The sequence below is a fragment of the Trachurus trachurus genome (genome assembly GCF_905171665.1).
Source record: "Trachurus trachurus genome assembly, chromosome: 11".
NCBI classification, from domain to species: domain Eukaryota; kingdom Metazoa; phylum Chordata; class Actinopteri; order Carangiformes; family Carangidae; genus Trachurus; species Trachurus trachurus.
This window is the reverse complement of record NC_139904.1, coordinates 23,945,645-23,969,941: the sequence shown is the minus strand read 5'-3', so window position 1 is coordinate 23,969,941 and position 24,297 is coordinate 23,945,645. Positions and strand designations below refer to the sequence as shown.

The 24,297-nt window shown below is 41.0% G+C and overlaps 1 protein-coding gene across 1 annotated transcript in view; it reads right to left on the bottom strand.

The window, feature by feature from the left end:
* The window catches only part of vps50 (VPS50 subunit of EARP/GARPII complex), a 108,431-nt gene that overhangs the window by 36,866 nt on the left and 47,268 nt on the right, over positions 1-24,297 (bottom strand). Inside the window, exons 13-20 of the mRNA XM_083982204.1 lie at positions 20,734-20,866; positions 10,817-10,908; positions 10,551-10,645; positions 8,149-8,247; positions 4,799-4,889; positions 3,744-3,929; positions 1,900-2,018; positions 415-521 (exon numbers count right to left, since the gene is read on the bottom strand). Coding sequence (XP_083838330.1) covers positions 415-521; positions 1,900-2,018; positions 3,744-3,929; positions 4,799-4,889; positions 8,149-8,247; positions 10,551-10,645; positions 10,817-10,908; positions 20,734-20,866 — 922 coding nt within the window. The remainder of the gene's footprint in view (positions 1-414; positions 522-1,899; positions 2,019-3,743; positions 3,930-4,798; positions 4,890-8,148; positions 8,248-10,550; positions 10,646-10,816; positions 10,909-20,733; positions 20,867-24,297) is intronic.

Below are 24,297 nucleotides of genomic sequence, written 5' to 3'. Positions count from 1 at the left end.
AGCCTGGGCTACCGCATGAATACGTATAATAAAAGTTTTATTCTGCAACAGCACCACTCAGGAGAGGTAACTGCCCATTGTTATTCCGCTTCACGCGTGAAAATCTCATCACGAGGGTCACATCACCAAAGGGCACGCTCTCCTAACGATGGGACCCGGTGTCTTAACAGTCATGTCACCAAGATGTGTCGCCACCTCTTCGGAGCTAAAGGTCAGCGCTCAGGGCGGAGGCTAACCATTACTGGTGCAGCTCAGTCACACCTGACCATGCCGGCCACGATGAGCTGCAACGCCTAATTGGTGAATAAATGGAAATCTCAGCAGGCCTGAGATCGACACCCGCTGTGCATCTGGGCTGCTCACAAGGAGGGCTAAGTGCTAGAGAGTGTGTGTGTGTGTGTGTCTAGGACTCACCAACAAGCCGGATGACGTTGAGGGTGGTGTTGGTGAGGATTGGCGCGTTGGTTTTGTTCAGGTTGTAGTCGGACTTTTTCTTGCTTCTAATGGTCTCACGGGACGCGCTGACGTGTTCAGGGGGGGGAGGGGTGAGAGAGAAAGTAGGGCAGAAACATGAGGTTCGAAGAGAATCTGTAATATATGTTAACATCACTAATCCTCTGCAACGATCGCACAAGTTCAAAACCTCAGTCCAGGTCAAACTCTTGTAATTGATCAATCAGGACTCATTACACAGTGCAGGAAGCACAGAAAGACCCCGGTGGTGACGTCTGTGAACTGATGATCCTGCAGTGCAGCACCCCTGACACTCATCATTGAGCCACATTAGCCTGCGATCATTACATGGGCCGTGTAATTTCTGGATGTGATCATGCGACCCATCCAATAATTAACTTTTAGTGGTTCCTTCTTATTTAAGTAGGGAATTTGCATTTTAGCGACTATAGGCTAATGCCTGGTTAATTCACAGGGGGGGGAAAGGAACAGGAAATGTGGCGAGCGCTGCGGCAAAAAAAATCTAAAGCATGTCAGACCTGTGAAATAATGAGACAACACTGAGCACAGATATCACAATGGCATTAATAAGCCAGTGCACATTACATGACAGGAAATCGTTATTACAACAATGCCTCTGTAATGGGCAGCTACTGAATAAGTAATAGCATCGCGTTTCATGTTCCCGGTGCAAATCCAGTGTGAAAGTTCAGCTCTGAGATATGAATAAACACACCTACACAGGCACAATCTTAGATTCTCAGTAACTCTGTCCACCACATGAACATAAAAACAGTGGGTTTATTGACAGAGAAGCTCCAAACTGGACACGGGGGGTGATGAAACTCCAACAAACAAATGTGTGTGGCTATTTACGATGCCCGTCACATCAATTTGAGAGGACGACCTAATAATTACCACTACACCATGCTTAAACGGGTATTGTTTGCATAAATTATACGACCTGATGATTTCAACACTGATGATAAAGGAGATGCATTTATCCTCAATTGTATTCAAATTTCTCTTTCAAATGAAAATGAATCCTTTTACACACCGTGCAGGGAAGCACATGATTGCCTCCGCATTTATTAAACAGCTACTAGTCTTTCGAGCATGTAGGCGGGGGTGGGAAGAAAGAGAATTTTTCATGGCTAGACAAAAAGCTTAGTACTGTAGAAGCTTTCTGCCTACTTAGCAGGGTAAGGCAGAGGTGAGCTAAAATTATCGTAGCTAAATGCATATAAAGTGGGGTAATGCGTGACTTCACATCCTTTCAGAGCCTCTGTTAAAGATTCAGGAGAAGATTATTTTATTTGGGGTGTGTGAATAATGTGCAATGTTCATTTTCTTTAATAAATATGAAGTGGACTAGAAATGACGGACACCTACAGTAGATAGGACCATGTAACTGCACTTATATTATACATATTCTGGGCCACTGACCTCTTGAGAGGGACGTCGCCCGTCTGCTCGTCCACGTAGTCCTGCTTTAGCTCATCAGCAACATCACTGTCGCTGTCGTAATCCTGATACACGCTTTTCTCCAGCTCATCTGACTCGTACTAGAGACACAGGGAAGAGGAAAGATCAGGCTGAAGTTACGGTAAAAATGGCGGCCAAAGCACAAAGAAGAAACAGTACAGACGAGGTAAAGAAAAAGGGATGAAAATAATCTAAATGCTGTTAAAACATGTTGTGAATCTTTCATGACACATCACCAGTTGTGGGAAATAAGTGTGAACAAAATCCGATGTCATGGGAAAACTGTGTCGCTGCTGCTGATCAGATAACACCCTCCGATAAAAGATCCGCAGTAACACAAAATTCAAAATAGCTACTCAAAAAGTGAATCATATCAAGGTTGTAATTAAAATATGTAAAGGCTGATCTAAAATTGAAATAAAAAAAGTAATATCCACATCTTTTGGCCCTGATGAGTGCATAACCATGAAACAGCTGGCCTGGGGGAACAAAATGCATCCGCCTCTCTCTCAGAGGAGAGTAAAGGTAAAACCCTCAAATCAGACAATATTTTCTTTGTTCTTAAGTGCAAGTTGAGGCAACACAACAGCCATATAGATGGGATTACAAGCTTAGGAGCAAGCCAAACTAGGCCTTTGGTAAGCCTCATATTGTTGATAGAGCAATATTGCTTTTGATGTTGAGCCTGAGAAGAAAACATATCCACATAAAAAAAGTAGGCGATGTGTCAGGGTGTCGCTGCACCTGTGTGCAGATGCAAAGCTGGCCTTGAGGAACAAGAGGACTACTGATTTAAGACGAGAGCAGCTTGTAACAGCTCCCTCGTAGCTCAGATACGCTGATTTTCACAGCAGCAGCCGCTGTTTGGTTGTTGCTTAATACTCAATATTAACTTAATATTTGTTGTGTTTTCACATTTGCAGAAGGGTTTAATTTAAGGTTAAGTTCAGCATAGTGACAGATGTACAGTGAGATCATTTCTCTTCACACACAGATGACCTGCAAGACTGGAAGGCACCACACGTAGCAGTAAATGCTTCTCTTCAGATGAAACTCTGCCTATTTACACTTAATAAAAAACACAGGGGGGAAAATGAGGAAATAAAAATGCTTCCAACACTGGAGGGATGCATACTAAATTCAACACTAATGTGGCATACTGGGGAGTTTTGCTTTGTTGGGGAAGATTATTGAATCCTGAGCAAAAAAAATCTCAGAGAAATGACAAAACAACAAAAGATGCTACATTATTACATCCAGCGCCATTCTGTTTACTACGGTAATCGACCCCACACTGGAGCTTCTCTCGGATTCAATAGTTATTTAACAGCTTATATAACATGTCAGACCATGCATCAAAGTGCTATTATAATCATGGCAGGTTCTGCACTGCTGGCCCTGCAGCGTTAATAAAAGTTTGTTATGGCTCTGCTGATGACAGCTTGAGGGCTGCTGTAAACCACTTAATGACCCACAGTGATTATGCTCCAATTAATCAACTTGTCTCTTTATTAACTGGTTTGGCGATTTTTACCTCAACAGGTAGCCCTGTTAATTGGACATACTTATGTGAGTAGTTGATCAGTATCTGACTGCGTGGTGGCTGAATCAGGAGATAAGATAAGACAGACAATCCATAAAAGGGAAGGCAATACAATATGTGGACGGTGGTAAATGGACACTCAACTCTGAGTGTTTCATATCTAAACAAGTATTCACAGTTAACCCACTGGGCAGTGAGCATTTCACATTAATACAATGACTTCTAAACAGATTGTTTTCGTGCAACTGTCCTTTCTTCTCACCCCATTAGATGCCAGCACGTCCTCCGTCTCCTCCTCTTTGTTCTCGATGTGCATCTCAAACGGGTTTCCCTCCTGAAGATACTGCTGGAACAGGGACAGCTCCTCCTGCACCTGGGTGGACGAGGCCACGGCCTGTCTGCTCGGGGAGACGGACGGAGAGCGACACTGGCCCATGAATTTGAACTCCTGGATTGGGGAAGATAAAGACAGAAAAGAATGGAGATTTACAAGAGATGGAGATTTAAGTTTGGTAAAGGTGAGACAGGAAAGACAAGAAATTAAGAAAAGAAAATGTGAAACTCGAACAGCCGAGCACTGCGCCGCATGTATACAGTGATGTAGACATTCTTACACCAGTGGGTTTATTCCGATGGTTCTTCTTTTGCATGTTTATTTATCTTTCTGTCATTTCTGAATCTACTGTATGTGAAACACGCTTAACTATTTACTTTTCTTTGAGTTGGTTACAGTATATCTTTATATCTAATATCTTGAATGCACATAGCACTTTAACGTGATGCACAGAGCACTTTTGAAATTGACAGCTGCTAGAATTTTTTAACTGAAGCATTTTGTGAATGTTTTCATGTTGTCTGATGTCTTGTTTGTCCTAATGCTGCTGGTTATGCCTTTTAAATTGCCCCTTGGGGACAAATAAAGTGTTTGATTGATTGACTGATTGATAATACATACTGAAATCTTTTGGTGTTGGCTGTACGTGATCTACATTGGGCTCTGAGGTTGTTGCCCCTGACTGTGGGAAATGAAACTGTCTTTAACATGCACACTGCAACCGTTTTATTTTCATCTGTGTTACATAAAGTGCGGTGAATCTCACTCCTCCTGTCTTGATGCACAGGCTGCGACACCCACACACAGAGGAATCACTCAGCACAATCCCATGTATCATATCCTTATGCAAATTTCACCAGGGTGGGTGGGTGGGGTTGGTAAAGGGGGGGTTTGTGATGGGGGTGAGTGACAGTGTGTGGAATGAATTAATGCCCCGATGCTTCACTTCCGCTGCCCCTGTGATGTGTGATGTTTTAACTCACATGAAGCTGGGCGATGTTAAAGTTAGACTTGACAGGACACAGTTCCCACGTCTCGTTTTCCAGAAACATCCGAAGCTCTTCCAGACGGGCTCTGCGGGGATGGAGTAGAAAAACGAAGGGCAAAGAAAGAAAGAAGAGGTTCACATTTGTGCATTAACGAGCTCCTGCTATTTTGTATATTTTACCAGCTTCCATGATCTGAGAGGTCGGATTAAATGTGCTGACATAAACAAATCCTGCAAAGGTCACTGATGTGAAATGAAAAGGAAGACGTGTGTGCATGTGTTTGTGTGTGTGTGTGTGTAACATGTTTCCAAGTGAACTGTGATCACAGCTCATGGCAGCCACCGCGGCGCTCACCCACCAGGTCAATACGGGGTCTTTCTCCGTGAAATGTCAGAGCGGTGTTGACTTCAAACACGGCAGCCACCCCCTGTTACTTGTCTTACAGTTGTTTGAAGTGTACGAGGCGATAGAAAGTGGAACAGAGGAGAGACAGGGAAAACTTGTGCTTGCCTTCACCATACAGTAGCGTACTGAATGAACTATATTTAACAAGGCCATTTTTCAAACACAGGCTCCATGTGCCCTAGAGCAATATATCTGAAATATCACTGAGAATTAAAGGATATGAAAATAAAATATTCCTTGGAGAAAATGAGTTAGGGAAAAAGGTGAAATTACTGTCTCCATGTTGTACACCTGCACCACTCAGACTAATTTCAGGTTACATCACTGTTTAACCAGAATAATGTAAAATATTAAGCAGTTATGTGAAATTTCATCTTAATTATAATAATAACAATAATAATACATTTTATTTGTAGGGCGCCTTTCATGGCACTCAAGGTCGCCTGACAGTAAAATACATACAACGCTTCACTGAGAGCAAACCGGCGACTGTTTTTAATCAGGAAACTAAAGAGCTTTGGTGTAAGTCGACATACTGGAAATGACATACAGTGGCCTTGTTGTAAGTATAAGTATTTTGCAGTTTAATATAGCTGCCTGGTATGGCAACCTGAAGGTGCAGCAAAAAAATAAGCTTTCCTCTCTAGTAAATATTGCTAGGAACTGGAAGCTGGTCGGTAAGCAACAACGTCAACTCAGTGAGCTGTTCACCACCGCAGTAGTCAGGATGGCCAGACAGATATCTGAGGATGTTACACATCCCTTAAACTCAGAGTTCGAACTGCTTCCATCCGGCCGAAGATTCAGAGTTCCCAGGATGAGCCGGGACATTTTTAAGAAATCCTTTATTCCACAGGCCATACAAGCTCTGAATATGTTATGAGTGTTTGACTGCACCTGGCAACCCCCTTAGAGGGCTGTTGTACATGTATCTGCTGCTGTTGTTGTCTATGCCTGTTTTGCACAACATTTCAGTTTGTTTTTTGTTTTTCTATGTTTTTTGTGTGTATGCTGTGGAGTGCTTTGATTGTTTTATGCTTTGTTGTCTTGGAGAGGCCGAATACAAATTTCCACTACGGTGGACAATAAAGTCTATCTATCTATCTATCTATCTATCTATCTATCTATCTATCTATCTATCTATCTATCTATCTATCTATCTATCTATCTATCTATCTATCTATCTATCTATCTATCTATCTAGAAAACATCTCATAAAAAATAGTGCAAAAATCACAGCATAAAAGCATCATGAAAAATACAATAAGATAAAACAAGTTCAGTGAATCAGGTGGGCAAGTCTGAACAGATGAGTTTTGTGTTTGGATTTAAACAGATGAATAGATGTGATGTTCTGGAGGACAGGAGGGAGTGAGTTCCAGAGCTGGGGAGCAGAGCAGCTGAATGCTCTGCTCCCCATGGTGGCCACTGGCCAGGCGAGCGGGGGGAATGGAGAGGTGGATGGAGGATCCGACTGTGCGAACAGGTGTGGCAATGTGGAGGAGGTCAGAAAGGTATACATACAGTACAATTATATATGTTAATAGCTGAGTTACGGCTGAAAACGTGGTTTATGTGGTCACACTGACCTTGGCCAACAATCAGAACGCGGTCGGCTACTAAACATCTCATCAGACATGGCTACAAATAAACCACCTAGAATGATGTTATGCAACACTTTTTTATTTTTCTTTTACTTTGAATTAGATCTAGTTTTACAAACATGTCGGCTTGCTTGAAGTAAATAAACTTCTCGGTGCATGTTTGAGTAGCCATCTGATGCTGTCTGTGGAAAAAAAAAATGTGGCTTTGAGGGATGTAAACTTCAATCCGCTCCCATTCATTGCTGCCGTGGCGATGCGGGGACAGACACAACTACCGCAAAACAGGAGAAATCTTCACATTCCTTCTTTTAGACCTAAAATGTTAGGAAAATACAGCCCCGAGTTGAATTTGCCCAGAATTGTCCTTTAACCCTATATCAACGGACCAATCAAAATATAACTACAAACCAAAGATATTCAAAAGGCCTGACTTGTGTTTTGTGAGATCACTGTGACCTTGACCTTTGACTATTACAATCTAATGTATGTGGCAAAGCTCTTATACACTCTTAAATACACTATTTATCATGTCTGAGCCCTGACAATGTCATTCTGCTGTTTGCAGCCGCAGGCCAACAATACACCCACTCTGATGGCGGTGTCACTGCAGGCAGCTGACAGACAACTCCGGGCATCAGTGAGTCAAAGATCACCGATGGGTAATCTGTTTGTGGAATGACATTCGGCTGGAAAATGAATCAAACCTAATGTGAAGATGATGATGCTCAGAGGAAGCCTCCTGGCCAGCAGTGCCAATGCGAGTGTGTTTAGTGAGTGTATAATGTGCCATCATAATGCTGCTGTACATCCACATCCTCTTCTTCCGTTCTCTGGATGAAGTCTGTCACAGCTTTCTGATATCTAAGCATCTTATCAATGATTCCTGACAGGTAATCACAATTAGTGATCAATGCAAATCACTTCTGATGCTGTAGCGCCGTCTGTAGCGAAGACTTGCATATTCATTTGGTTGGCAAGTGGTGGCGTGTGTAATCAAGATGTAAATGTGCTTCTTGCTCAGCGAGTGTTATCATGTAATCATGCGTCTCCTCCAAAGAGTGTTTCACTGGGGATAGAGCACATTAGAGGCAGCCAATAGCAGTGATCATCTGTAAATGTTTCTGTCAAGCAATGCCAACCTGCTGTCCCAAAGTCTGTTCCACCTACTTTCATTTCACCACGTTTCTTTCAGCAACATCAGGGGAGCAGCGAATGCCAGATCCATAAACTCTGCATCTAATTGTCCACAAACAACCAGTTCCATCATCTCTACGCATGAACAGAAATAACATTTAACTCTTGCATGACCGGGGAGAGGCGATGAAAACATCTCACCTGTGATAGTTTTTGAAGTAGTTGATGCTTTGGCGCTTGATAGACTCCTGCAGGACCTCCGACTTGCTGCCACAGAACTCCTCCCCCACCTGCATCAACCTGAAAGAGAGGGGTGAAGTGGAGTTGGTTGAGACTATTCTTTATGAACTGAATTTACCCAATCAATCTACTCTGCACTGTTAAATTAAATCTGGCTGTTATCTGATGGAACATGTAGTGAGATTACTTTTGTATGGGCCGGGGTACAATTTGATTAGATTTTTAATTTTCCATCAAGTAAAGTGCTAAAGAAAGATTAGAGGTACCAAAAAAGGATTCATACATGTTTATGGATAGCTTATTAATACAGTTCTGAACACTTTGTAAATTATAAATAAACTGTTATAAACAGGCTATAACAGTTTTCACGCCTTGATGCAGGCTCACTATTTGACAAGATCCAGTTAATGCTTGTTACTCACTTATCTTAAAAATGAGTAACTATCATTTTATCTGACCACATTAAACTTTTTAAACATTAAGATATGCTCATAGAGATAAACTGCTAATAATTTGCTTACAAATATCCAATGAATGCAGACACAAATGCTGATGATAGAGAAAACAAACAAAATCTCAGTAACCAATAAGAATAGTGCAGATGCCTGTGGGCTCATTATTTGGCAAGCAACTAGTCAGTGGTGTCTTTTTTTTATATATGTTATATAACACATAAATTCTTTACAAAGTGTAAACAAACTAAAACGTATTAATGAAGCAGTTACAAACCACTCATAAAATATTTATAAGGGGAGTGTTATCAAAAAGTGGTACCAAATTATACAGCATAAATTATAAATATGGCTCCAAAAGATCCATTTTTAATTTTGCTTGCAGTCAAATAACATAAAACATGCAACAGTGATTTTCAAGTATATTGCTTGTAACACTTCATTCAGTAAGGGGAAACATTTTTTATTGGGGATATATAAAACCAGCTCTGATCCACAGAGCCACTAGGGAAAGACAATGTTGTGTTTGATTGACAGCTGAGCCAGCAGGGTCACGGAGACACAGTGTAAACAGACTGGCTCTTGTAACACATGCCAGTCAAGGGACAGACAGACTGCGTACTGTTGGCAACGGTTTTAAACAACCACACGATTTGGCATCTAAAGTGGACCATGTGAAACGAGGTATTTTAACATTTATAGGTACTTGATCAAGCTGTTCAACCTGCCACAGCTGACTGAGCCAGCAGCTGCCTCACTATAGGAAAAGACGACCTCATCCACAGCGCTGTGGTTTCATTATCTGCCTGAAGCGTTCACCGATGTTACCTGCAAACATTCTCCACAGTGTCTCAGCATCTCGCACCACAGACAGATCATTCAAAACACCTGTAAACGGTTGTGGTTGATTCTCCTTCGACCAAAGCTTCCCCACCCCCCACGACGTCTATGCAAGAGGGGATTATCTGACAAATCATTACTGCTGCGCACTGCGGGCTAGCTAGAGTGCCTGTTTGTTTCTCACTGTAGGACTGAAATCTGGTTGTGTACGGATGAACCAGAAACACTTGTAGGAGAAGGAGCGATACCGCAATTCTCACTGAAACTCTAACGAAGATGCACCGACCTTGGAGAGTTTCCTTCTGTTGAGTTTAGTTCAGAGTCCTTAAAACATATGATGCCTCTGTCGTCTGTAACAACCCACAAGGCGCCAAAACTCTCCATTTTCTACTTCTCTAGTTCTCTGAACTTCTCATATGCATTCACACAGTTCCATCTGAGTTTTGCGAGTTTAATATTCATGTTGGTAAGATGGATATCAAAGTGATGGAATTTTTAAATTTTAACAACGTGATAATGAGCCAACTCATAATCTTTGGACATTGTAATTGGACAGGCTAAATATAAATGTTTCCTCTGCTTGTTGACTTGGCTCTCTCAGACCAACAGTGTCTTTTATTTGTACGTTCATTAAAAAAAAAAAAAAAAAGCATCGTTTTACTCGTGAAGTGACCTCAAATTTTTTAGGACATATTGCCTGAAACCAGATTACTGTAAATCTCTGTCCTCAACTGACAGTCGCCTTGGCTACAGCCCTTGATGCTGAAAAACAATTACAAAAAAGGAGCACGTCCTGGAAGAACAGTGAAAAAACTTGTCAGATAGCAGATGGAGAACTGAATAATATGTGCAAGAAAAAAACTGACTTCATAGTAAGTTAGAGGCTGTGAGTGAATGAGTAAGTGGGTACTGGGAGAAAGAAGAAAAGCAAAAGAGAGGCTACGTATGAAAGAAGATAATCCTGAAAAACAGAAAAACTAAAGACAAGAGGATGACAGCAATTGCAAGATAATGAAGACCAATTAGTGGAAACAACGGATGAGCTGTCTGGTCCGGCTGTGCGCGGTGTACCTGCTGATGACATCCAGTACCACTATGAAATCATCGTATTTGAAGTTAGACATGTCCGTCCCCAGGATGTAGGCCTTCACTTTCAACTGGACATCCTAAAGAGAGAAATGAGAGGCACAGGGTGATCCTTGGAATAAGCGCTTGAGCAACGTTGAGTTGAGGAGAAATCTGAGAGAAAATATGTAAAGAAAAACTAGGAGCAGGAAGAAAGAGACGTGCTTTAGATCAAAGACAGAAAGACGGGAGGCAGACTCTTCTCTACAAACCTGCCAGATCCGTGTCAGTCCATGCTCCAGTTTCTTCTTCACGTAGCTGCGGTCCACTACCGACTCATCTGACTGTGCTGCCGCTGCATCGTCTACGAGTCAAAGAAAGACACACAGACGGCGTTAAAACAATTAAATGAACTCATTAAAGTCTATCTCTTCTTATCCATTTCACTTATATGGTTTCTCTCTACTGTACTTAATTAATTTTCCCCTTTGAATTTCAAAAGGGCAAAGGAATGGATGCAAATGCAGCCTGCATAAGTATATGAAAATCAAAACAGACTTTTAAGATGGTTGATCGTAACGCAATACATCTCTCTTGGTAAAAAAGTGACTCCTACATATGGGAGATCTGCAGCAATGACCCACTTTGATTCTGCCAAAAATTCTTCATCGTAAGCTACCGCATGTCTGAGCATTACTGGAAACTAAGTGGTTGTCAGTCGGCATCTAAAAAGTCCCTCAAGACAGGGGAGGCTGACAGCAACCTAGAAAGCAGCGGAACGATAATAGATGGGAAATTAAATAAGACGTTGGATTCTGTCAGACAATGAAACCAACATTCTCAGTGAACACGCTTCCTCCTCCATCATCGTCTCACCATCCTTTTATTTGTGTTTGGTTTTTTTTCTCTCTCGTTCTTTTGTCTCTCTAATCGAACGGATAGAATAACATGTTGTGAAGAGGCAGTGTCATAATCAATGCAGTATGTCCCTTTAGCTGAAAATTGCTTCGGTCAATCTCTAGCTGCTTGTCCTTTTTGAAGTGGATATCCAGGATAGGCAGCAACACCGAGCCTGTTAAGTCAACAAGCAGGTGGCCCATGAATGCTCATCTTGGTATGGATTACCCCATCTGTTGATGTTCATGTTTTTTTAATGGTTAATGTGTCTTATTCAATCAATAGAAAATCCTTCCTTTAAAGCCCCAGTGTGTAACTTATTTGGCTTTTTATTAGCAAAAATCAAATATTGCTTTCATAAATACATATTTCACTGAAGTAGAATCACACCCGCATACAAATGAAAACTTTCTCGTACCTTAGAATGAGTTGTTACAAGTCGTTACAAATACATAAGTGGGCGACGCAACGAACCGAGGCTGCCATGTTGCATCGCCATTTTTTACGGCTTAGACTAAAACGTGGGTCAGGTAAACAATACGACATCACCATGACAACATATTGTCACGCCTGTATTGTTTTGCCTCGTGCTGGCAGACCACTTGTTTACATAGACGCTTGTTTATCCTGTTACATGCAGCGTCTGTTGTCTGTCTGACATCTGCCCGATTTCACGTGAATGCAACATCAAGAATACGTTCCGATATGCAACCGCACCGCTAGATGGGGGGAATTCCTACATATTATACCTTTAAAGGGAATAAGTGCCATAACTTAAACGTTAAATATATATAAAATCAAAATCCAATATATCCAAAATCATTCCATTAATAAGCCCTTGTTCATTCCCATACTGAATGTTACTGGACTGAATATTTGACAGGGAAAGATAAGACAACACCTGGCCTATTAACCACTATCAAATTAATTTTGTTTGCTCTGTTAAAAGAATTTTTGTTGGTTCCCCTAATCCATAGAGAAAAAAAGCAGCTGGAGCACACCCCTCCTGTTAGGGATTTAGTATCTCAAAGACGCTTTAACATGGAAAGTGCTTGTAGACACCGGAGCTTCAATCCTGATTCTATCTCTAAGAAAGCAGACCTCCCCACCCACTGCAGCCAGCTGATAACCAGCTCAGTCGTCAACAAATAACACTCAGGGCATTGCAGTACATAATATCTGAAATGAAATAAATGACAAGTTGAAATACACAACTACATCAGTTTCTAAGAAGAGGGAAAAAAAAACAGTGCAAATTGTGCAAGTGCCACAAGTGCCACAAGATTCTGCTAAGGACGTATATTTACAGGCAAACCAAACAACATGGTGAATCCATTCACTGGGCTGGGATGCAGATTATTGATGAGAAAGACACTCAAAATAAAATAATTTCCAAGACATCTGACTTCAGAGCGCCGAGTTAAAAAACGTAAATGTGTCACTGACGGAATATGTGTGGATCTCGCTGCGTTCGAGATCGTAAACACTGCACTTTGTTAACCATTAAACCAGATGATGTGAGACACGTTGGTCGGAGAGAACAAGCGAGACAGGCATGAATCACGGGTGATGTTTTTCTTATTCTGAAGCAGGGAGATGGTTGAAAGACCTAAAGCTTTGACCATACAAACACATAATTTAACTCAGCTTGACTCAAACGTCTCCAGGCTGCAGTCAAAACAGAGCCACTGCAGACCAGACCTGCTGGGAGAGGTATTTGTCAGTTGAGCAGAGAATAAATATCTCTTGCCATTTTGCCTATTTTTAAAACAAGTAAACTCCGCACAGTCACACTGACTTCAGCATCAGTGGCAGTAAGGGTGTTTTCATAGTGACACACTGGAGCATATCCATTAAAAAATGCAGTGCAAACATGAATTTTATTATCGTGTTTATATCTAATTATATAAACACGAAGGAAGAAGAAGCGAGCAGGAGCAGCGGAGAGTCGAAGGGCATGGACGTGCAGTGCTGAGTCAGGTCATTTTTGAAGTGCTGTTGAGGAAAAAAACACTCCAGGAAAAAACCCACAAGAAGTTGAAAGAAAAAGAAAATCTCAAGGTACAAGAAATACAGTGTACATCTGAAAGAAAAAAAAAAAGCCAGTGCAACATTTCAGACACTGGTGTTCAGGAGAGATCAATGAAACAGGATTATCTGAGCTCCACGGAAACCTTGTGCAGGTATTCCTTTATAAAGACAGACAAAAACGTGAAGAGAGCACAGAGTAGAATCGCTCCTGTGAGACTTGTTACACCCACCTACAGGAGGCGATTTAAGTGTTGAGGTGTGTACACTAATAAATGGAAGAATAATCCCTCCATGTTTTATGCAAGGCTTATATCATGGGCTCTGACCACTCTATCCATTTGTATTTTTAAATTTTTAGATTTGACCCACTATACATCTGTGATCTCTTAACACCATATTCTTCAGGTCAATCATCCAGGTCCTACTCTTTTAAAAAACACTGTTATTTAGACAAGCTTTTAGTTGATTGGATGCTTTTCTTATGTTATTTTATTGGCATGTTTTTATATTTATTTAATGTGATGTATTTATTTTGTGTTATTTTAATTTGCCCTATTTTGCCATTGCACTTTTATTGTAAAGCACTTCGGGATTTTATCTGCGAAAAGTGCTATACAGTATAAATAAAGATTACTTAAATGTGAAAACAGCTCAACCGGGTGTTTCGTGGCTCCAGAGGGAGTTAATATGAAATCTGATGTATTTCCTCTTGTGATGTCACAATAAAATGGGTCTTCGCTCTCTCTCTATGGTTGAGGCTACATTACTCATTACAAGCCATGGATAATATAATACACGGTGACACAGTTGTCCGTGGTCCCGTTGCAGCGTGGGTAATGTATTGTAAATTTTGAGAAGGGAGAAGGATGCATAGAATGAAAAGGATGATCTTTGGTTCTGCTGCATCCATTCTGATCCTTTGTTCACTGTGATTCTGTAAGTGTTACAGGTGATGATCTCCTCTTTTCATAATAATTTCAGTCAAAATCAGTCATCAATTAATGAGTAACGTCCCTATTACGGTAGCTGATCGCCTCTGTAACAGAAACAAAGCAGAAGAGGAACTCTGTCCTATGCGGCACACTTTTGCCCTACAAGGTTTTCTGACTCAATTGCTCATTTTATCAGACTGCATGCAGACCGACACTTTACCCGCAGGACCTTTGTTAATCGTACTCTGCGGCATACAATTATCAGCACAAAGGATGTGCACAGCCATATATGGATTCTGACAGAAGGCCTAATACAAGTGAAAAGAAAAGTCCCCATGAGGAATCCCTGTCAAGTTTCATCTGCTGCAATAGATCAGAACAATGGCTTTCCCCTCAAACATCATTAATGGGTAAGGGCATGTCTCAGATTGGTTCGACAAGACAAGAAGTCTATCCTAGCATTAAGTCCAAACATATACGTCAATGTTTTCTACATAAGTCTTCAGTAACTGGAACTTATTAAAAAACTAACTAACTCATGGGCATTATTTTTATGTTATCTATTTTTGTCTCACAAAATATATCTCCAATATTTGCCGCCATGTCCAACAGTTAAACAGCTCCAGTAAACTTTGTTAGTAATGTGCCCTGTTTCATGAGCAGAAGTTGAACCATGAGTCAAACCAACTATTTCAATAACTCTGATTAATTATTAACTGGTCTTATCCCACAGGAGATGGACAGCCCCTTCTATCTCCAAGCACTACAGTACACCAGAAATCCTGTTTGGTGGATGAGAAGATACTTTCATTACAGTTGATCTGGCTGGCAGTGGTACGTCTATCTTCTCTCACCGACTGATGACACTCATCACACTCAGAAATGGATGCGACCGTGAATGATAACCACTTCTGATTTCCCTTGGTGTCAAATATGTGTTTTCATTTCCCAGACATCTCTGCCATTATTTGAAGTGAGGTTATGCATTTGAAATCCCCATCCTTTTATATTGGCTGCACAGACACTGCTGCCATGTTACAGCAAAGACTCGTCAGGATTTCTAAAAATGACAGTGTGACGTTGTTTAATAAAGCATGTCTGGGAATTTCACTGAACGCTCCAAACCGGCGGGATTTTGGCATTCCGATAATACTTGCTGTAATTTGAGTCATTAATAGAGACAGAAATGAGAACAATTTGATCATTCGCCAAAAAACAAAAGAAGAGAGAGCTCGGTAGACATGGTGAGACATGGCATCTTGACATATCTGGGTTTCATTTAATGAGCACAGGATTGGTAGTGAGAGAGAGGGGTGTGAGGAGGAGAGAGCAGGGAATTTTGGAGCATATGAAATAAAACTGACGAAGGTGAGAGAGCAGAGATTGTCGCTAAGTAACTGGTGATACAAAACTGAGAGGGATAGGTGTGACAGAAAGAGTAAGGCTGAGTTAATGGAGGAAAAATATGGATAGGTAACTGCCGACCTATAAATACAGTAGCATATATTTTTAAACTCTACTATATAAATGATCTATGTTTCTTCCAAACTTGGGAATTACATCAAACTTGATTCGTACTGTGGTGTGCTTTATGAGATTATGTACTTGAATGTGTGATGTGTGAAGTACAGTTACTGCTGTAGGCTATTTTATTTTTATTTTTTCTATCCTTGAAATGCTTTTTATTGTGTTACTATGTGTTCTGTTGTTGTGTGACATGTCTATGGTGGTGAAACCAAAGAGGAATTTCCACTCAGTGGATAATAAAGTTTTCGTAATCGTAATCGTAATCGTAATCAATACTGTCCAATATCCAATGTTTTAAGAGTGGATTTATCAACACATCACAACATTTTTTTTCCATTTCATTTAACAACTTTTTTATTTCACATGCTCCTTTTCCACCAACTACAACAACCCCTGGCAAAAAGTTGTTCAATTTTGTAGAACAAGGACAAATCAAAGGCCATCATTAACACCTAAACAGAAAAAAACAAGGTTACAGTGGGCTAATGAAAGGCTATCATGGACTGTGGATGACTGGATGAAAGTGATATTCAGTGATTAATTTTTTGAAGGAAAGTTTTCATGGTTTTGCTCAATGGCAAGATTCTTTTATCATCTTGAAAAATGATATCATCGTTGCCAAACATCCTTTCCATGGAATAAGAAAAGCGTCCAAAATGTCTACAGTATGTAAACATGTGCATTTATTGAAGATGTAATGACTGCCATCTCCACTGTTCCTTTACCTGACATGCAGCCCCCTATCATCAATGACTGTGGAAATGTGCATGTTTTCTTCAGGCAGTCATCTTCACAAATCTCACTGGAACGGCACCAAACAAGAGTTCCAACATTATCTCGTTGCCCAATGCAGATTCGTCAATATCACTTTCATCCAGTCATCCACAGTCCATGATTGCTTTTCATTAGCCCACTTTGTTTGTCTTTTCTGTATGTAAATCATGATGTAAATCCTATTTCCTTTAGGCAGTGTCTTACAGTTCGGTCACAGACGTTGACTCCAGTTTCCACCCATTTGTTCCTCATTTGTTTTCTTGTGAATTTTCTGTTTTCAAAACATATTGCTTTAAGTTTTCTATCTTGACGCTACCAGACCATTTCCTCTACTTGATCTAAAAAATAACAAAAGACTGACTACAACAATTTTCTTGCTTGCTTTTTTTAAGTGTTTCTTAAAGCCAGTTTGAATAAAAACTTGTTTTGTGGCATGACTGTGAGTGAACACAATGAATGAGTGGTGACTCCATAATTTTTGCCAGGGGTTGTATATCATCATGAGTGTTTCCATATTCTGTTGTTGTTGTTGCTGCTATAGTTTGTGACTTGATTTGAGTATGGGTGGCCTCACCAGGTCAGCCACTGAGAAAGCCTTAATAATGGTTGTTAGAAAGTGCTACGACAGAGAGGGAGGAGAAGCTAAATGAGGGAAAGCCGGTGCAAATCCAGTGAGGTGATAGTCGTGTTTGACCTGGTGGCAGTGGCAGTGTGGGTAACGGGGCTCTTGGTGATTCACAACCACATGACAAACAGCCACAGGGGCTTTTGATCCCCACTGCACTCCAAAGATGACTCATAAGCTGCAGCGTGTGCATGACTTAGCAGAAACCTGTGAAAGTTTACCAACAGAAAAGTCTAAACTTGCCTCCTGGTTTCTAAATATATAACACCACAGTACACCACCCATCTAAATGCTCTTTCATCAAACTGTATTGGCATGGCACGACAGCCATCACTGTAAATGGGATTCAAAGTATTTTCTGTCATTTCCCAGAGATGACAGCAATTTGAAGGATGTCCTAATGAATAAATTAATTCAAAAATGAGGGAGCATTTTTATACAACTTTTTTATTTTATTTTGGAAACCAGCACTGCAGCAGTGTCCCAACTGCACTGCGCCACATGGTTAAAATATCCCACTTAACTCCAGGGGATTACATCCCATCAAACCTGTCACCATGTGCACTTTTAATCAGCGGTGATTTGACGCAGTCTGAGCATTAAAAAAATGATGTTTTTATTCACATGTGAACCCTGATGTGTTGGAAGGGTTTGGTAATGATACATAAGTGTAAGTTCGCACATAAAGTCCTTTAAAAAGAGATGCATTTAAAGGGCATGGGAATAATTTGATTAAATTGGTGATATGTCATGTTAACTCAGGGGAGGGGAGGTCTGCATGGAAACAGAATTAAGAGCATCAGTCAGAAATAAAATAAAATGCAATATGTAGCCAGAGATGTTAGAAGACCATACTGTAGGTTGTTTGAAATTGCATACTGCACAGTTTTGTTTATATGCTGTGTTACTAGTGAACACTAATGAGGCGTGAAGGCCAATTCACAGCCTGAGTGCTGAAAACTGATGGTTTTCTTTATCATGGCAGAGCAGACAGCTTCCATACATACCGATATTAGACGGCATGGTTCATGGCCCTATACTCTGAATGAACATGTAACAGATATACACGCGCCGGTCATGGTTGTTTACTCTCACACAGTCAAATGCTTTCACACAGACAGAGCGACGCCCCCCCGCGCCTGACAGCCATCAGCGCTGATCAAGCATGACGGGGGGTGTGCTCCGGCAGTAAATCCATCCTGTCAGGCAGGGATATGACCCTGGTCCTATTTTGCTTCCTGAAACAACCTTTTCCTTCATCAAGTGGACCAGATTAATTACTGAAACATTAGACTGACCAGCTCAATATATCAAGTGGCTGCAGGTCTAAATTCAACGGGGATGCTCTTTTTAATGAGAAGAGAGAGGTACATGTGTCCTTAGGTGTGTGGCCGACAGAGTGGGGGGGGTCAGAGTGATCTTCAGTGGGTGTGACTGCTGGGCCTGTCACTGTAAAACACTCTTCGACAAATGAGACAAAGCTTGTACAGTCAATCACTACTCTGATGGAGCTCACGCGCACACAGCCCCATGGATAAAGAGATAAAAGGTGAAAGCCAGGACAGAGTCAGGGTCTGGGTCACCTTTACACAGAGGACAGAGGTGACAGCCAATCAAACAGTGAGATGATGGATGGGCCTCATGAAAGGAAACGTGGTGTGTGTCCTTTTCCCCTGCCAGGATCCTGAGGACTTAGCATTTTAGCAACCATTCTGGATCCTCTTGTTTCCCCACCCATCCAATAATGAATTCAGTACAGTATGGGAAATGGAAATGAGCTATCTTTCAATATGCTGCAGGAAGGCACAGGCTAATGTGACAGTCCTCCATTTGAAGCTAAAATCTGACACCGTCTATGGCAAGACAAATGATCATAACAGTGATGAGGTAAAAAAAAAAAAAAAAGTGCTCTAAAACCAAATCCAGCATGGCTCCTTTTCTTACACTGGTAAGAAATTTGACTTCCTGTGGAGCTTACTGCTAAACCGCAAAGTATGTATTGCCTTGACAACAGAGCTTCTCTGGGCTGGTGTTTTCACATCTGGCAGGATGGATGGGAGCAGCAACACAAGCAAGACTTTTCTTGTTGATCCAGACGTAAGCTTTGGGTTTGGACAGATGTGGTGCGCTGCCGTCTTGCTGTTCTTAATGGGCTGTAACTTGAGTGCAGCTAGTTTCCAGGGGAGGAGTCAGTGTCCTTTATACTGTTATTATTTAAAAATAAAGAAAATAAAAAAATCTCCCCTGAAATGATAAAGACACATCTGGATGAAACTAGAAGGTCAATAAGGTCACTGTAGACAATATTAATCACTTGCAGTATTATCAATGAGACAATTTTACTCCAATCTCACTGTTGTCTATTTGTGTTAAGTTATTCATTATTAACTTCTAAAGCTCAATTGGAAAACCTTGTTTCAATTGGCACGCAACGAGAACAAACTCAAAGTCACACATGACACATTACCATAGGAAAAATACATACATCATTCATGGTTCATCACCTGTGCATACATTTATCCTTGAAGCCATACGACTGGGTCACACTAATCCCACCATGGAAATTCAATAATATGTAAATATAATTTATATTCATGTACTTAGAACAGACAGTTAACCTGTTTTAAATTTGGTTATGCTAGAGAAATAACGCAGACAAAAGACTTGATTATCAACAAGGTGTAACCTTAAAGCGGCAGCTGTAAAAACACAATGCACACCTCTTTCACTGCTGTGGAGGTGTTTTACCAGGGACAATCAAAAGTGATTATTCTGCTACTGACTCATTCAATAACCTGCACACTGAAAGAGAGCTTATTAAATGCAACAGAATGTGTACCACTTCAGTATGTGTGCCTCTACACTACACTGTTGCTGCACTGAAGCACCAATACACATCCAATGCTCTCTTGTCTTCACCTCTCATACGCCGAGGTTCTATATTTTTTTCCTGTAAAGCTTTAAAGCTGTAAACTTAAACTCTATATTGAAATCAAACAGCCAAGAAGAGAGTATCACTCTTAAGAGTGTGGAGAAAGCTGACCCCATTTTCACACGAGTCACTGTAGACTTCAATCTGTGAATTACTTTTTCATCTCGGGGTATAGGGAGCAGATTTGGTGTTTTATGAAAAAAAGTCTAAATGAAAAACTATAGAGGAAGCAGGTGACAAAGAGAGATTTGGGAGTGAAAATGAAAAAAAAGGGAGGAGCATTTGAGGCAGCAAATGTTAGCTTGTGCAAGAAGACATAGGGTGTGAACGAAGTGAAAGTCGTGTGCGCCCTCTGCGGGATCTGGTACACACATCTTTTATGTCTGCACTCAGCAAACTTTTGCTCCCAAACATCAATGGATTCGTAAAAAAAAACGAAGCCTGGAAAACATGGGCTTTGAGGTCTCTTACCTGCTGTGGGCGTGTTCTCCTGTTTGTCGTGCTCCTCGTGCCACTGCATGGTGCGGTGGTAGCTCAGCATCACCTCCCACAATGCCTTGCAGAGATCCGTCAGGCAGGGAATGTAGCTGTCCGGGGTGATGTGCTGGACAACAGAGAAGCGATGAGGACACGGTCACTGTTGCTCTTTGAAAACATATTACATAATATATTCCGATGACTCTGTGCAATTCAATTCCTCTGTCGTATGTGGTTCTGCAGTGTTGTGCACATAACACACACACACACATATACATACAGTATACACACAGTGTCTGACTACTTTAAAAATAAATTGATATAAAAAGATTCTAAGACCCCCCCCAAAAAAAGATAATGTGATCAGCTGTGCTCTACATTACATCTAATTAAAGCCTGCTCAGTCAAGGCCAGTGTATTGGAAAACATCTATCTTCTGTGTGGCTAAAAAACACTTTCATCTTATGTAAGGCCTAATTAATGTTAGAACAAATCAAAATAAGGATGTGAAGGAAGAACGTGCCTTACTAATATTCAGTACATACATACATTAAACATCTCATACTGTATCTGCGTTATTACGTAAAGCAACTGGAGTGTCACAGAGCTTTTCATTCTCAGAACAATAATATAATGCAGTGTTTTTCAACCTTGGGGTCGGGACCCCATGTGGGGTCGCCTGAAATGTCTATTTGATGAAAAATATTTTGTTTAACTAATGATTATCCTTTTTAAAATTATGATTAAAAACGGTTACACCCCGCCTTTCCGAAGCCCCGCCTTTCCGACAATAGACTCCCATTCATTGTAATAGCGGGGTTTTCTATTTTTTCTAAAGACCCCGCTATTCCGAAAAGGCTATTGGGGGAAACAAGAAAGAGTGAAATAACAATGTTCACAAGTGCAGCTGACTCGATATCACCTTACACCAACTACAATCTATTTTTTACATGAATGAGTTTTGTAAAAAACAAAACAAAAAAAGAAGTTTGTACTGATGTGGAGATGAGTAGACACTTTAATTTGACTTCAAGCACTTAATTTCTTTGTAACATTTTGAAACAGTAGTGCGCATTGATCCTTTTTTCCTTTTTGGGGTCGAAAACGGATCAGCGGTGTTTCGAAGTGGGGGTATTTCGGAACAGCGGTGTGTCAAAGTGGAGGTGTGTCGGAATGGAGAGCTGTCCCCGATTAAAAACACCACGCACAAACTTAAACAACAGTATTCTATGCTTTAACGTTCTCAGATATAAATCGAGTTCAAATAAAATGCAGCATATAAAAATATCTGAGCTGAAACATCTTGATTGATGAAGCGGGGTCACCAGAAATTTGTGATGTCAAAATGGGGTCACGAGCCTAAAATTTTGGGAACCACTGATATAATGTATGCTCATAGTAACAGCATCTGCTCATATACTCGTATATAAAGTATTTTTGCCTCTTTCATATAATGTTTGTGTAAGAGCATATGTATATGAATCCCAGTACTGTAGATGTGTACCATGTCTACTGCATGTAGGTGGATAATCAACCACTGTCTGTGGACCAGCTTTAATATTATGGTTATATGCTTCAGACCCTGAAGTGAGTTATTGCTTTCATAAAATGTCAACTTTATTATTCCTGCAAATGATGAGCCACCGCATCGTCCTACAGCACACGCGAGTATTCAGTGTTCATTTACAAACTTGGTATGTGACCGATAATTCTTCCAGTAAAATGGCCCCATGTGATAATGTGTTTTAAGAGATTTCATTTTTCTTCTTTGTGACAAATAAATACCGGTAACTGCCTCCCGAAGCTAACTGTCTGACAATGTCACTTCATCCATGGAATAACTGCAGAGCTCTGTGCGTAATCGCAGTGTTAATAATACTGGAGGGGGGGGGGGGATAACGCGCGCTGCTGTTTTTCCTGCACATATCCAGACGGCCTGGAAAAAAGGTTTCTGCGTGTGTTCTGTTAAAAGTTTGGACCACCTAAGAAAAGTGCAGTTGGCACAACGGTAGCCACTGACACAGTTCAAGGCTCAACAGAACAACTTGCCAACAGAGCCCTGTCAACATGCTCACAGAGAAATTAATCACTGCCAGATGAAACAGTGCTGTCGACAGCAGCCGCACTTTTCCTTTGTGTAAAAAAAAAAAGAAAAAAAAAACGATAATGGAGAAGGGTTTGTAGAGCCCTGCTGGCTTTCGCGAAAGCATTGTGAATTATATACCACCAGCTTCGTGCACTGTGTGGCTGCTGAGAGAGAAAACAGTGCAGTGTAATAAAGACCCCCCCCCCCCCTAACTGAGTGAAGACGATCGGTAGTAAAGACCCACACCTTCTCCTGGCTTTTTGCTCTGGCTTGTCTGAGGGAGGCTGAAGGACAAAATACTACTTGCCAGGACAATCTCTCAACAGAGCATCTCTTAGTGAGACGTCTGGAGGAGATTCATGACTGCGAGCCATCAGCAAGAAGGTTTGATCTTAAAAGATGCTGACAGACCTGTTTGTCTGTGGTGTTTAAACAGAGCAACAGGTGCAGATCCATAATTCCCAGACAGGGTTTCAGACTGACATTTTTACTGGTTGTACTGGTGCTATTAACTATTAACACCTTCTTTTTTCCTGCAACATGGTATCAGTATCAGGATATTCAACATTCACGGAACTGGCTACAACCCAAATCAAGAAGGCAATCTCATTGGCTTCATTTTCTTTTCAAATGTATTCAGTTGTCCTCCAATTTTAAAGGGATAGTTCAACATTTTGGCAAATTGGCCCATTGCCATAATCGCTATAGTCATAGCAGTAGGTTCGTTACCTTTATTTGTCGGTGCAAGCTATTTTTAGAACCGCCGAGCAGAGCGGCGAGCTACTCAGAGCTACGCTACGGAGGCTAATGGGATTTCTTTTCCCTCATCAAATACACAATCCAACAACTCCACAACGCTCTGATGGACAAGTTGTGACCTGCACATTCACCACACTATGAGATAATAACAGAACATTACGAGACAGAGTTGTTTTCGAAGCAAATGCAAAGGCTGCTTGCCGAAAAAACTGCCCCTGACGGGAACGCGCATCAGCAGTTTTGCATGAATTTACCTCCAAAACAACTCTGTCTCATAATGTTCCATTATTATCTCATAGTGTGGTGAATGTGCAGAAACTTGTCCACGAGAGCGTTTTGGAGTTGTTGGGTTGTTGAGTTTGATGAGGGAAACCAAGAAATCCCATTAGCCTCCGTAGCGTAGCTCTGAGCAGCTTGCGGCTCTGCTCCGCCATTCTAAAAATAGCTTGCACCGACAATTAAAGGTAACAAACCTACTGCTATGACTATAGGGATTATGACAATGGGATAGGCCAATTTGCCAAAATGTGGAACTATCCCTTTAAAAGAACTTGTGATTCCATACAATTGAATTCGCCCACTCAGACATATGAACTTCCCTTTTTTCTTTGTTCCTAGATTCTCAAAAGAGGTTGGTAAAAGGTCATTCCAATATAAAGCCCCATCGGATTGGAAGATCTCCCTCCTTCTTTGCGTTCTATTACCTGTTTTCA